This window comes from Moschus berezovskii, chromosome 3, assembly GCF_049115385.1.
Source record: "Moschus berezovskii isolate FMDL1 chromosome 3, NW_MosBer_1.0, whole genome shotgun sequence".
Taxonomy (NCBI): domain Eukaryota; kingdom Metazoa; phylum Chordata; class Mammalia; order Artiodactyla; family Moschidae; genus Moschus; species Moschus berezovskii.
Window position 1 is genome coordinate 22,158,370 of NC_142462.1, and position 16,182 is coordinate 22,174,551.

Consider the following 16,182-nt stretch of genomic DNA (forward strand, 5'->3'; position numbering starts at 1 on the left):
CTATATATTAAGAGATTGGGTTTGACTTTAATCAGTAGGCATATGAAATACTGGTTTTACACCTCAGAAAAAGTGCTTAGAAGGGAAGATAACTCTGGTGTTACAAAGGTAAAATATGAAATAATCTGGGGAAATTTAGTCTATGTATTTACCAACAACACTATTTAAATTGTATAAGTGAAGCCTTTGTAGCACATATTTCTTATTTTCAATGGTTTCAACTATTAAAAATTGGAGAATAAATCATTGTAATGAAATATCTCTTCTTGAAATCTTTGATAAAATTTTTACTTTTCAATATCCAAACTTAAAAAAATAAGTGCTTATAGCTTGGTATTCACTTTTGTTCTCCGCCTCCTTCTTTTTCCCTCTCCCCAAAGCAGATTGCCAAACTGAGGCAGCAACTGCAACGCACTAAGCAGAGCAGCCGGCACAGTAAGGAGAGAGACCGCCAGTCGCCTCTCCATGGCAACCATGTAGCCGTCGGCCACACTCAGGTGGGCTAGCAGCTCGTTGTCCAGCCTGGAACAATGCCTTTCACAGGGCTCATTGTAGGGAAGAATCCATCTTTTTAGGATTAAAAAAAAATTAATGTACATCTCTAGCTTGATTAAATTACCATGTTTTTTATAAAAAAAAAAGTTTGTTTTTGTTTTAGCCATATGTATAATCTTTTAATAACAGACATAACAGAGTGCAATGATCTCAAGGATGATTGATACTGTCCTGGACTGAAATCCTAGCTCATTCACTGACTAAGCAACTCTGGGCATTTTCTTATTTAATCTTCTAATAGTACCTTAACCCATCTATCTCTGTGTCACTTTGTATATTTTATCCCACTTTACTTATGAAGAAATTGAGAATTAGTGTTTTTGTCCCCCCACCCCGCCAAACTTGTACTGATATATCCTATGGAACAAAATTTAGGAAATGATATTCTAAATTTACTTACAAATATTAATGTAAATTTTAGTAAATCAAATACAGTAGTATAGCAGAAGCAGCCCAAGTTGCATATCAAAAAAATTTTTAATTAGGGGTTTTTCACAAATGTAAGGATGATTCAGCATTAGGAAATGCATTGTTAGTTCATTGCATCAGAAAGAGTAGATGCTGAATAACACTGTATTCAGTATCCATATGTGATAAAAACTTATTTTAAAATAGGATACTTCCTAATGTAACTACCTGCAAATGTCGTGAGATCCTAACAGTAAAACGCTGAAAGTATTTCTATTAAAAATAAAAGTTAAGTCATAGATGTCTGTAATTATTGATGTTATTTACTAGTAATTCAGAGGTTCTAGACAGAGCAGTAAGAAAAAGGAATGTTATCACTATTTGTGATATTGTTGTATATTTAGAAAATTAAAGTGAATTTGATAAACTGTTGAAACTAATGATAGGATGGCTGGAATGGAAAATACTGGCAATACCAAGTGTTGATGAGGACGTGAAACAATCAGAACAACTACACATTGCCGGTGGGAACACAGAATGTCACAGCTACTTTGGAAAGAAGTTTGGCATTTTCTGAAGAAGTTAACATACACTGACCATACAGTTCAGGAATTCTGCTCTTTGGTATCTGTTCATGAGAAATAAAACATAATGTCTACTCAGTGACATCTATATCAATGTTCATGGCAGCAGCGTTTATAAAACTCAAAACATGGAAAGCAGCAAATATACATGAGCTGGTGACTAGATAAACAACACTTCATACATCCATACAGTGTAATACTATTCAGCAGTAAAAAGAAGGAACTGATGGTATTTATGACAACATGGCTGAATCTCAAAACATCATACCAGTTAAAGAAGTCAGAAGCAAAAGGCTACATTACCTTACATCTTCAAAAAGGCAAAATGTTGCCTTTTTAAAAAGGATTAGAAAAGCTGACTGTAGAAAAGCCCTAGAATCATTTTTTTGGATGATAGACGTTTCTAAAATGTGATTATACTGATAATTGGATGACTGTATACATTTACAAAGCTCAAAGAATTGCATACTTAAAATAGGAGGATTTTATTGTATGCCAGTTATACCTCATCAAAGCTGTAAAACCAACATTGCAGACATTTCAAGAGAAAATTCACATATGCCTTCCTTTTTTTCTTCTTAATCTGGTAGAATTAATATACTATTCATTCCTATTTATTTATTTCAGGCACCTTTCCTGTATATCTATTGACTTACTGATTAACAAGAAAAGATTTATACACTTGTTCCCAATTTACATTGATTTTTTTGGCATTGTGGTTATGTCTAAAAATAATTATCTTGCTATACGTACTGAAATACTTATAGATGAAATATGAAGTCTAGAATGTGTGTTAATACTCCAAGAACAAAAGCAAGTGGATGTTTAGATGAAGTAAGATTAGAAAATGTTAATAAGTTTTGGAGCTGGATTATGTATACCTGTTAGTTATTCTGTTAATTATGATTATAATTTTTCACAATAAAAAGATTGAGAACTTAATAAATGGATAAGATATAAACACATAAAAATCTATTTTCTTCTCCTGTACTAGTAAAGGTAAAATACTGTTCCTTTTACTTAGAACATTCCTGACACCAAACGCATGGGGTTTTTTCTACACCAACTAATGAATTCTCCGACTCTCCAGACACCAACCAGGCATCCTACAATTCAGTTACAACACTGACTACCTGGAGTTAGCACCAACTCCACAGATTAAGAGCTCTACCCCACGAAAGTGCCCCTCGTCAGATGCCAGTTGAAAGTTCCAGGTCATCATCTGTACTTTTGACCTACCAGTGTAATAAAGAAGGGATTCTGACAACCCTGTCAGGTTCAGTAACTTGCTGTAAGGGCTCAAAAATCTCAGGGAAATACATTTACTTGTTTGTTACAAAGGATATAATGGGTCTATACAGATGAACAAATTTGGAAAACTCAGCAGTGGCCACAGAACTGGAACAGGGCAATGCCAAAGAATAAACTTCCACACGCTTGCACTCATCTCGCATGCTAGCAAAGTAATGCTCAAAATTCTCCAAACTAGGTTTCAACAGTATGTGAACCGAGAATTCCCACATGTTCAAGTGGGATTTAGAAAAGGCAGGAACCAGAGATCAAATTGCCAACATGCATTGGATCACAGAAAAAGCAAGAGAATTCCAGAAAAACATCTACTTCTGCTTCATTGACTATGCTAAAGCCTTTGACTCTCTGGATCACAACAAACTGTGGAAACTTCTGCAAGAGTGGGAATATCAGACCTTAGGAGGCAGGTCTGATACCTGCCTGTGGTCACCTGACCTGCCTCCTGCAGAACCTGTATGCATGTCAAGAAGCAGCAGTTAGAACTGGACATGGAACAATGGACTGGTTCTTCATTGGGAAAGGAGAATGACAAGGCTGTATATTGTCACCTGCTTATTTAACTTATATGCAGAGTACATCATGCAAAATGCCAGGCTGGATGAAACACAAGCTGGAATCAAGATTGCAAGGGGAAATATCAACAACCTCAGATATGCAGACAACACCACCCTTATGGCAGAAAGTGAAGAGGAACTAAAGAACCTCTTGATGAAAGTGAAAGAGGAGAGTGGAAAAGCTGGCTTAAAAATCTACATTCAAAAAAGGAAGATCATGGCATCTGGTCCCATCACTTCATGGCAAATAGAAGGGGAAAAAATGGAAATAGTAACAAAGTTTATTTTCTTGGGCTTCAAAATCACTGCAGATGGGGACTGCAGCCATGAAATTAAAAGATGCTTGCTCCTTGGAAGAAAAGCTATGAAATACCTAGACAGCGTATTAAAGAGCAGAAGCATTACTTTGCCAACAAAGGTCCATCTAGTCAAAGCTAGGATTTTTCCAGTAGTCATGTATGGATGTGAGAGTTGGACCATAAAGAAGGCTGAGCACCAAAGAATTGATGCTTTTGAACAGTGGTGTTGGAGAGGACTCTTGAGAGTCCCTTGTACTGCAAGGAGATCAAACCAGTCAATCCTAAAGGAAATCAATCCTCAATATTCATTGGAAGGATTGATGCTGAAGCTCCAATACTTTGGCCTGTAATGCGAAGAGCCGACTCGTTAGAAAAGTCCCTGATGCTGGGAAAGATTGAAAGCAGGAGGAGAAGGGGACAGAGGACAGGACTGTTGGATGACATCACCGACTCAATGGACATGAGTTTGAACAAGCTCCAGGAGATGGTGAAGGACAGGGAAGCCTGCTGTGCTGCAGTCCATGGCGCTGCAAAGAGTCAGATATGACTGAGTGACTGAACAACAAAATGAACAGCAGGACGAGGAGGTTCACAGGGCAAAGTCTGGAGGTAACTCACACGCAAGAGCTGCTGCTGGCACGGAGGCGGTGTGCGCCGCCCTTGTGGTACATGGTACATGTTCACCGACCTGGAAACTCTCTGACCTCTCAGTGCTGGGATTTTTGGAGGCTTCATCACATAGGCATGCTCCCTCTCCTCTCACCAGAGGTGGGACTGCAAGTTCCAAGCTTCTAGTCATGGGTTCTTTTTAGTGACCAGCACCCCATTCTGAACCTATTCAGGAACCCACTAAGAGTCACCTCATTAGAACGGAAGACTCTTGGTCCTATCACCTAGGAAATTCCAAGGGGTTCAGGAGCTATCTGTCAGGATCGGTGTCAGAAACCAAATATCTGAACAAAAGATGCTCCCAATGCCCCCATCCCTCAGGAATTTATAAGAATTCAGGAACTCTGTGTCAGGAACCAGGGGTGGAAACCAAATACATATTTCTTATTATGTTACAACTAGTGACTTAGCAGCAGCAGCAGCACCAATAGCATGTTAGTATATATCTGGTGAAAAATATAAAATGCCTAGAATTAAACTTAAAAGAAATATGCAAACTTTAAGACCTTATTGAGGATATGAAATATAAAATAGAGATAAATGGGAAGTGATTCACACATGGGAAGACTCAGTATTTTTCAAATAGCCATTTGCCCAAAATTAATGTACGAATTGAGTTCCAATGGAAATGTAAAAGGAATTGTTTTATTACTTTAAAAGTTATTTTCAATGGTAATGTGGAAAAGTAATGTCAGTTAAAAAGAAAATTTGAAAAGGCTTTCCCTACTGGATACCAGAATGTAAAATGTAATTGTTGTAAAATTATAGCAGTTAAAGTGGATCTTTGAATAGAGATTGTCAGATAACACTTTAAGGAAATCAAATATAGAATCCAAAGAGAAATGTTGGGGCAGTTTTATTACCATGTGGGAAAAAATACTACTTCATAACATACAGAAAAATAAATCATGATAGGTTAAATATTTAAATATGAAAAACCATAAAAGTACTGGAAGAATGATATTTCATGCTAAAGTAAACAGCAAGTGGATGACAAAGAGTTACAACTTCAATATGAAAAAAGCTCATACGTTAATATGAGACAAAGGACATTCGCAGGCAACAATTCACAAATGGCAGGAGCATAGCATGTGCGTGGGAAATAGTCATTTCATCAGTGCCTAGCTGTCTGCTTCATTGTGAATCATATGTATCAACTTTAACCGTTCAGATTAAGGTACAGATCATATTATTCTTCTTTTTTCCTTGTTCATCTTTATGTTTTTAATTTCCTTTGTGTCCTTTAAGTTCCTTGAATCAACAGGCTTGACTTCCACTTTATGGTACCTCCCACAGGACAGCTATGAGGTGTATTAATTTTTGACAAGTCCTCCAAAGGACTTTTGAAAATAGCCTTAACGCTGTTAAGTGAGTGTTATAGAACTTACCATGATATTGTTGCCATACTACTTAGTAATCCAAAAGGTTTTCTTAAATTTTGGATAAAGTAGAAATGAAAAATACTAGATGGTGCTTGTCACAGTGTGGGGAACAAATCATTTAAACACACACACATGTAAGTATAGAGCAGAGCTGAAGAGTCACATGATACCTTCAGTTTACATGATTTCAACTGTGCTTTTTCAGTAAAAACAGAAAAATGAATAAAAAAACTGTACAGAGGATTCTGATATTCTGCTGAAAAAAATGTATACAGTTTACAATTATAGCTTTACACTTCCATAAATGATTATTTTGACTCTGTAATTTTTACCTTATTTCTTACTTTGGAACGTAAATTGCTGTATGTGTACCTGAATTTATATTGTATTTGAAATGTCAAAATAATAGCTGAGTTTCTGTTTTAAGATTTACCTTGCTCTTTATTTCACAATTTCTTCATCCACAAATAATTCGATACCACCTTACCTTGTGTTTTGTAGGCTACCGGATCAAGATCAGTCCCTATGCCGCTGTCAAATATATCTGTGCCAAAATCATCTGTTTCACGTGTGCCCTGCAATGTAGAAGGAATAAGTCCTGAATTAGAGAAGGTATTCATTAAAGAAAATAACGGGAAGGAGGACGTGTCCAAGGTAAGGGTCCATGGGGTGTTTGAATCCCTGTTTTCTTTAATACTGTGAACTGTCTCAGTCTTTTCTGTTACAGCTTTATTAGATATAATTCACGTAGCATACAATTTACCCATTAAAAGTATACAGTGGTTTTTGCATGTTCACAGTTACACAGTCAATACCACAGTCACCTTTACAGCTTTTTCATCACCCCCAAAAGAAACGCCATACTTTCCAGCAGTCATCTCTTCCTTTTCCTCCAATGAGACAATCACTAATGTACTTGGTCTGTAAACTGGCCCGTTCTAGATATTTCATGTAAATGTAGTCATGCAATACATGGCCCTTGCATCAGGCCTTTTTCACTCAGACTAATGTTTTTAAGGTCTGTAAACTGGCCTGTTCATGCTATAGTGTAGCATGTATCTGTACTTTATTCCTTTTTATTGCCAAATAATATTCACTCAGATTTTATTATCCAGTCATTAATTGATGAACACTTATATTATTTCTACTTTTTGTCTGTTAAAAATAATGCTGCTGTGAAAAAAACTTAATATACAAGTTTTTGGGTGAACGTGATTTCATTTCTCTTGAGTATATACCTAGAAGTGGAATTGCTAGTATGGAACTCTTTGATTAACCTTTTGAGAAACTGCCAGATTGTTTTCCAAAGTAGCCACTCTGTATCATTTTACATCCCCACTAGCAGTGTATGAAAGTTCCAATTTCTCCCTCTTCAGCAACACTTGTAATTACCTTTTTTATTATAGCCATTCTGGTGGGTGTGAAGTGGTACCTCATTATGGTGTTGACCGCTGTATATCTTCTTTGGAAAACTGTCTATTTAGATTATTTGCCCCATTTCAAAATTAGGTTCTCTTTTTCCTCTTGAAATGTAAAAGGTCTGAAGTTCTTACTTTCTAGATAAAAAGTCCTTATTAGATGATTTGAAAATACCTCCCATTCTGTGGGTTGTCTTTTTCACTGTTCAGATCTAAGAAAATACTGCTTAATCTAAGGTCACAATGATTTAGTCTTGTGTTTTCCTCTTAGGGTTTTATAGTGTTAGTTTTCACATCTATTTAAGTCTTGGATTCATTTGAATTAATCAAAAATACTTTATAAACTATCTCTGTCCCAGAATAGAAATCTGGACACTCCTACACATGAACCTATATTTGACCACATTTTAAAAGGATATTCAACAAAAGAAAACATCAAGTAGCTTTTGGCTTAATTACCTCTCTGATGGTTTTTTAGAACTAAAATATGATTTATGTCAAATGTGTATCTGATTCCTTCAAATAATGTGTAGGTTTTAAAACTGATTTAGAGTTCATCTCAAAATTCACATAATTTTATATTTATAAAATTGATAAAAAAAACCCTTTTTCCAGCTTTCAATATTTTTTAGCCAATATGAGCAGTAATCATAATTTATTGTATATTCTTGCAAATATGTGCCTGTATGCTAATATATGTTGAATCATTGTATGAATGTACCATAATTTAAAAGTCCCCTACTGGTGGACATTTAGACTGTTGTCAGTTTTTATTGTCATAAGCAGTGCTTTAGAAAACATGGTGTACTCTTGGCAGACAACTTCCTGGCAGTGAAATTGCTAGGTCAGAGCATTTGCACATTCTAAATTTTGATTAATATTGCTAAAATTACCATCCCAAAAGGTTGTGCCATTTTACTCTACCTAAGAGTTAAATTTTTATGTTATATTCATTAGGCCAAAAAGGAACCCTTTAGAAATTGTGCTCTCAGCTTAGCTGTGCATAGCATTAAAATGTTTCCTTTATACAATATGTGACATTTAAGAACAGTAATGTAAGGAAGTAAAATTGGTCTAATTTTTTCAGGATGAGATAATCAGTCACATTTGCTAATTCTTCAAGAACTGCTAAGCAAAACTATATTAGAAAATGAAATACTGATGTAGTTCTGGTTTTAAATAAGTCATATTCTAATTTCACAGTAGACATTTCAGAATTACTTTGGGGTAACCTAAACAGTTATAATTAGAATATTAATTTTAAGAATTTTTACATTTATGATTAAGTGTGCCTCAAAGTTTTAATAAATCAAAATCTTATCATTTTGGCAAGTGAGCCTGCCAGTAGCTTTCTAAGTATATCAATGTTCTAAGCCTTTATAATTCCATCATTATTTTGTGTAAATATGTAAACCTCTAAAATCTGTCTTGTTATTCTAATTCTCTGAACCCTTTCCCCAACAGAACAGAAGTTGGTTAAGGAAATTGGTATATATTATCCAGTTATAGATTCAGAAGTGGGACTGCAGAAAAATTGTGTTTATCAAATAGGACATGAGTAAAAGATAACTCAGGTTCTTAAACTTTTTAAATTACAAATTGATACATTATTAGTTTACTGATTACCAATATTGACATTTTATTAAAGTAAGATTTTCCTCGACTTGAATACATAAGTTTTAACCTCTGTCATAAAGGCCTTATGTATTTTCCAAAATGATCTTTCTTGATGGGTTGTTCTGAAAAACACCCACATCTATCATATAATTTTGTCAAAAAAGAAAAAAACCCTATACTAATGATTTCTTAGAATTTAGTGCAGAGTTGCAATTAAAATCTAAATTTAGTTAAGTACAAGAAAATAATGTAATAAAATAATTATTTTGTAAGCATTTGACGAGGTAAATTAATATATCTTTGGGAATATTTCTTTCCGGAGTTGGAAAGTTTTACTTTTGTTATACCAGATGGTCAACACCGAAATCAGATTGATTATATTCTTTGCAGCTAAAGATGGAGAAGCTCTATACAGTTAGCAAAAACAAGACCAAGAGCTGACTGTGGCTCAGATCATGAACTCCTTATTGCCAAATTCAGACTTAAATTGAAGAAAGTAGGGAAAACCACTAGACCATTCAGATATGACCTAAATCAAATCCCTTATGATTATACAGTGGAAGTGAGAAATAGATTTAAGGGACTAGATCTGATAGAGTGCCTGATGAACTCTGGATGGAGGTTCGTGACATTGTACAGGAGACAGGGACCAAGACCATCCCCATGGAAAAGAAATGCAAAAAAGCAAAATGGCTGACTGAGGAGGCCTTACAAATAGCTGTGAAAAGAAGAGAAGCGAAAAGCAAAGGAGAAAAGGAAAGATATAAGCATCTGAATGCAGAGTTCCAAAGAATAGCAAGGAGAGATAAGAAAGCCCTCCTCAGTGATCAATGCAAAGAAATAGAGGAAAACAACAGGATAGGAAAAACAAGAGACCTCTTCAAGAAAATTAGAGATTCCAAGGGAACATTTCATGCAAAGATGGGCTCGATAAAGGACAGAAATGGTATGGACCTAACAGAAGCAGAAGATATTAAGAAGAGGTGGCAAGAATACACAGAAGAACTGTACAAAAAAGATCTTCATGACCAAGATAGTCACGATAACGTGATCACTGACCTAGAGCCAGACATCTTGGAATGTGAAGTCAAGTGGGTCTTAGAAAGCATCACTATGAACAAAGCTAGTGGAGGTGATGGAATTCCAGTTGAGCTATTTCAAATCTTGAAAGATGATGCTGTGAAAGTGCTTCACTCAATATGCCAGCAAATTTGGAAAACTCAGCAGTGGCCACAGGACTGGAAAAGGGCCAGTCTTCTTTCCAATCCCAAAGAAAGGCAATGCTAAAGAATGCTCAAACTACCGCACAGTTGCACTCATCTCACACGCTAGTAAAGTCATGCTCAAAATTCTCCAAGCCAGGCTTCAGCAATATGTGAACCGTGAACTCCCAGATGTTCAAGCAGGTTTTAGAAAAGGCAGAGGCACCAGAGATCAAATTGCCAACATCCACTGGATCATGGAGAAAGCGAGAGAGTTCCAGAAAACCATCTATTTCTGCTTCATTGACTATGCCAAAGCCTTTGACTGTGTGGATCACAATAAACTGTGGAACATTCTGAAAGAGACCACCTGACCTGCCTCTTGAGAAACCTGTATGCAGGTCAGGAAGCAACAGTCAGAACTGTACATGGAACAACAGACTGGTTCCAGATAGGAAAAGGAGTGCGTCAAGGCTGTATATTGTCACCCTGCTTATTTAACTTATATGCAGAGTAGATCATGAGGAACGCTGGGCTGGAAGAAGCACAAGCTGAAATCAAGATTGCTGGGAGAAATATGAATAACCTCAGATATGCAGATGCACACCACCCTTATGGCAGAAAGTGAAGAGGAACTCAAAAGCCTCTTGATGAAAGTGAAAGAGGAGAGTGAAAAGGTTGGCTTGAAGCTCAACATTCAGAAAATGAAGATCATGGCATCTGGTCCCATCACTTCATGGGAAATAGATGGAAAAACAGTGGAAACAGTGTCAGACTTTGTTTTTTTGGGCTCCAAAATCACTGCAGATGCTGATTGCAGCCATGAAATTAAAAGACGCTTACTCCTTGGAAGGAAAGTTATGACCAACCTGGATAGTATATTGAAAAGCAGAGACATTACTTTGCCAACCAAGGTTCGTCTAGTCAAGGCTATGGTTTTTCCCGTGGTCATGTATGGATGTGAGAGTTGGACTGTGAAGAAGGCTGATCTCCGAAGAATTGATGCTTTTGAACTGTGGTGCTGAAGAAGACTCTTGAGAGTCCCTTGGACTGCAAGGAGATCCAACCAGTCCATTCTAGAGGAGATCAATCCTGGGTGTTCATTGGAGGGACTGATGCTAAAGCTGAAACTGCAATACTTTGGCCACCTCATGCGACGAGTTGACTCACTGGAAAAGACTCTGATGCTGGGAAAGGTTGGGGGCGGGAGGAGAAGGGGACGACAGAGAATGAGATGGCTGGATGGCATCACCGACTCTGTGGACATGAGTTTGAGTGAACTCCGGGAGTTGGTGATGGACAGGGAGGCCTGGCGTGCTGTGATTCATGGGGTCGCGAAGAGTCGGACACGACTGAGCGACTGAACTGACTGACTGAACTGAAGTGACTATTTTCTTCATAGTAGCGTGGTCACTGTCAGGTTGTAAAGATGGTATAGTTTTGGTTTAGCAACTTTGCATAGATAAATGGAGTTTTCATTTTAGGTTTTGGCCTTTACTTGTTACAGAAAAAACTGGTACTCTTTGAGTCTCATGTTTTACCGTAATTCATTTTCCATCTGACAGTGTTTCTAAAATCTCTGAAATGACAAACCTCAGGAGTGATAGCCTGTAAATAGTGAAAATAAGTTGTAAATAAACTAAGCATATACTGGTTCTTTTTTCCCAGTGTTTCATCCTTGTCTGTATAATAACAAACATACTGTAAATGGTTAATATATACATTGTATTTGTTGACCTCACTTTGTTAGCTTGCTGATGAGTAAGATACATCTTTACAGCAGAGGCAGAGTAGAAAGAGTCAGAAGCTCTGATGCCATTTAAATGACCATATCAGCAGGAGCTGTATAAATTCTTTATTGGCGAAAACATGGTACTGATGAGGTCTAGGGTCTTCTTAGGTTGCAAATATATGATTCATATATGAGTCTACAATTATAATTTCATTTCTGTTTATTTTTGCCACTCAGAACAATGCATTAGAACCAGGCAAAATTCATTAGTAGTCCTACTCAATACCAAATTAGTAGAATTGTTCAGTTATATTAATATAGTTAATTAATTAAGTTCTACTAGAATAAGTCTGTTTATTAGACACTTTGGGTAACCTGCAAAACCTGTTCCTGGCTTGTAAAAGGAAAAAAAGAAAGAATGAACAAATGGAAATCCATACGTGGGAATATGAGATTTCTCTTTTCTTATTAGCAAGTCAAAGTGATTTCTGGAGCAGTTGGACTAATTCTTTGGACAAATGTTTATTGAGTGTCTGCTGTCTGCCAGGCATAGTGCTAGGCATTAGGATCCAGTGTTAAAAGAAGCCCCTGTCCTAGAGGAGTATTCCTGAGAGTACTGACCTAAAGGTAACTGGCAGAAATGATGACCTAAGATTGGTATCTTTATTCTCTGAAGAATCAGCTATGCTGGCAATAATAGTGAAAAGTGAAATTGAAAGAAACAGCATGTGTTTTCTGTATGGATGAAGTGTATGAACTGTCGCTGACTGTGATGGTTTCTGCTCTTCCAGCCTTTGGACATCCCTGATGGCCGGAGGGCCCCCCTCCCCGCTCACTACCGGAGCAGCAGCACTCGGAGCATCGACACACAGACCCCCTCTGTGCAGGAGCGCAGCAGCAGCTGCAGCAGCCACTCACCCTGTGCCTCTCCCTGCTGCCCCCCGGAGTCCCAGGACGGCAGCCCTTGCTCAACAGAAGACTTACTCTATGACCGTGATAAAGGTGAGAATGGGATCATCCACTTAGGTAGCGGGTATGTTACAGGGCCTTGCTCATTATACTTCCTTTGTCTTAGATCATTACATCACCTTTTTTCTTTTGTTGAATGGTGGGACTGTAAAGGATTGGTTGATCTAGGTTTGTTTGTTCATTGGTTTCACGTACCCCCTTCTTTGTGACTTTGGCAAACATCTTCCATAAATGTGTCAGAGGAGCACAGCGCGTGGTTCTAACAGTTAATGAAAGCTATAAAATGAGTGTGGACAGCATCACATAATACAACACACAGTTTTTCCCTTGGTGTTGTCCAGAGTTAAGGATGTTTTATGGTACACTTTAGGTTTCTCTTGCCTGAGGTTAGATTTCATAATCAGATTAATTTGGAAGGAAATAATTTCTAAAAATTCTGTTGGAAGAATGAGTATATTTTTAACCAAGTAGGATAAAGTTTAACAGGTACCTGCAGCACAGCAGGGATTATATTATGGTATGTAGATGAATTATTAACACCAATAAGAGTGCAGAACCTGTGGGTCTTCTTATTGCCTGTCAGGCCCTCACTGCCCATGTTCCCCTGTCCTGTCAGGCCCTCCCTGCCCCTGTCCTGTCCTGTGTCAGGCCCTCGCTGCCCCTGTCCTGTCCTGTCAGGCCCTCGCTGCCCCTGTCCTGTCCTGTCAGGCCCTCCCTGCCCCTGTCCTGTCCTGTGTCAGGCCCTCGCTGCCCCTGTCCTGTCCTGTCAGGCCCTCCCTGCCCCTGTCCTGTCCTGTGTCACGCCCTCCCTGCCCCTGTCCTGTCCTGTGTCAGGCCCTCCCTGCCCCTGTTCTGTCCTGTCAGGCCCTCCCTGCCCCTGTCCTGTCAGGCCCTCGCTGCCCGTGTCCCCCTGTCCTTGTGTCAGGCACTTGACCACCAGTGTTCACTCTCTCCTTGCAGTTTCTGGCCCCTCAGGCACAGAAGGTCCCAAAGACTGCCCAGCTTCCACCTTCCTAGCTACTTACAAAGGAATACTGAGCTTCCTTTGTAACACATTTACTGCTTCTCACCACAGAGAAACAGATCATAGGCAACAAAAATTTTAAAACATGAAAAAAATAAAGTTTACAAAATCTTATAGGATTTTATGGGCCTTATTTTGGCTTGACCCTCAGTCCCCTCAGTTTGTTTTGAGGTATTAATACATTTAAAGTGCCCAAATAGTAAGTGCTAAGCCCCCTGAAGTTTTACACATGTTTGCACTCATGCAACCACCTCTTGGATCAAGATACAAAACATTTTTTGCATCCAGAAGACTCCCTAGCTCCCTTTCCAGACAGAATCCTTCTCCTCTCTGCCTGGAAGTAACCACTCTTCTCACTTCCATCACTGTAGCCTAATTTTCCCCATTACTGGAATTTGCAGAAATGAAATGATGCAGTCTGCGTTCTTTTGGTCTGGCTTGTTTCAGTCATCATTATACCTGACTCTCTGCTGAGGTTTTAGAGGGAAGCTACCTTGGACTTCATTGTCTGCTTTTATTTCTGTGGGTGGATATTGCTTCTCCCTTTTCATTTCACCCTTTCCTTACTGGAAGCCTTGGAGTTCTCCTCCTCCATTAAGAATGTATTGAAAGCAGAACCTTAGTTAGGCATCTCTCTGCTTCAAGTGGAATGCCTGTTTCATAGAATGTCAGACTAGGGAACTTCTAATACACTAAGGCGTCCTACCACAGCAGACAATTCAATCAGTTCCTCACATTTTTAATATGGATGTTTCATAATAAAACAAACAAGAAGACACCTTGCTTCTAGTAGGAGGGTTTGTTTTGAAGGTTAATAATCATAACTTGTTTTAGAATGCATAGGTGGTAAATGGTGAAGCAAATATTGTCTGATTGATTCCAAAACCTGTATTTTTTGATATACCAGTAAAAAAGATAAGTGCAAATCACCTTTGCTACTTATTAGCACTTGTAGTTGGGTTAAAAGAAAAAGTAAAAATAACTGATATAAGGCTAGGCAGTAAATTCTGGAGGTTTGTTTTCTTCTAAGTATAATACTGTGGATAATTGAGATGCTGAACCAAAAGGGAGATGTATTAGGAAATTGATAGATGAGTTCCATTTTGGTTAGCTGTTTGTGAGGTTGCCTTCTCGGCCTCTATGGGAGTATATTTGATGAGGCAGTCTCACAGCCACTTAGAACCACATTCTCTTTATTTATCTATTCATGGACACTTAGGTTATCTCCATGCTTTGGATATTGTGAATAATACCACAGTGAACATAGGAACACATGTATCTCTTTGACATAGTATAATAATCTGAATTCTGATGATTTTTTATGGAAGTTAGACTTTTTCCTAAGACTTTGCCTTTGGTTGTATACGCTTTTTCTATACCCTTTTATTCTTTTTACCAGATATCTGCCTGTTAATGTTCTGTTCCTTTTGTGTTTTTTTTTTTAATGTAAAATGAGAACATTGGTCCAGATCATCTCTAAGGCCAACAGTTTTTTTTAAAAATTGTTTTCTTAGTAAAACAGGGTGATAATACTTGTTTTCATATTTCATACCGCTGTTGGGGTTAAATGAGATATTGGAACAAAGTGCTTAGCACAACTCCTGGTATGTAGTAAACATTGAATAAACAGTGTTGGGTGTGACTAATGGTCATTTTTTTTTTTTTAATTTCTTTAGAAACTAAGGAGATTGCAGAATCACTTAAGACACTTTTCCATTTTCTACAAAACTGTCTCAGTTTGGAAATTAAGACCTCATGACATAAGTTTCTTAATATACTTACCAATGTAGCTTTGAGACATTACTTTGTAATTAAGATCAAGTTTTATTACTGTTTTCTGGAAAACTGTGTGACCTATTACAATGTTCAGTTTCTAGGTCTCAAATCAGCTACCTTCTTTGTGAAGGAAAGTCTCTCTTACATATGTATGTATATGTATCTGTATCATACATATACATGTATTTTAGGATTAGAAGTGGAGGTTTATGTATTTCAGCTGAGTTTATGCTTCTGGTTTATTCAAGATACGTTTCTTGGGCATCTACTATATGTCAAGCACGCTACTGGACAGTGGAAAAATAGAGAAGAGGAAGATGTGATACCTATTTTTAAGAGCTTTATACTCTAATAAGGATTAATAGTAACGTTAAAAAATAATGCACTATTACACAAGTATGTTCATAATACTAAAGGTACAAAGGAGAGGGAGTTGTCAGTTTTGCAGTTTCTGAAACTTACATATTTAAGTCATTCAAACTATAGAATAATCTCTTAACTCATTGCTTCTCTATGAACAGCCCAATTTTTTACAATACTAATTCTAGCTTATAATTTTCACTTTTCCACAGTAAAGCTTAAATTGATCTTTTGTTTTATATTTATTTCCTGTAAAGAAAAAAGGGAAGCTATAGATTTCTAATAGGTTTGGATTGATTTGGAGTATCTACCTCTTCTGAGT

At 37.4% G+C, this 16,182-nt stretch overlaps 1 protein-coding gene across 2 annotated transcripts in view; it reads left to right on the forward strand.

Annotated features, from left to right (window-relative positions):
- Window positions 1-16,182, forward strand: part of GLCCI1 (glucocorticoid induced 1) — a 111,708-nt gene that overhangs the window by 79,726 nt on the left and 15,800 nt on the right. The window contains exons 4-6 of one of the 2 annotated variants that reach the window (XM_055420476.2): window positions 381-497; window positions 6,264-6,416; window positions 12,523-12,733. In XM_055420476.2, coding sequence (XP_055276451.2) covers window positions 381-497; window positions 6,264-6,416; window positions 12,523-12,733 — 481 coding nt within the window. The remainder of the gene's footprint in view (window positions 1-380; window positions 498-6,263; window positions 6,417-12,522; window positions 12,734-16,182) is intronic. The other variant, XM_055420477.2, reaches the window with a different exon arrangement.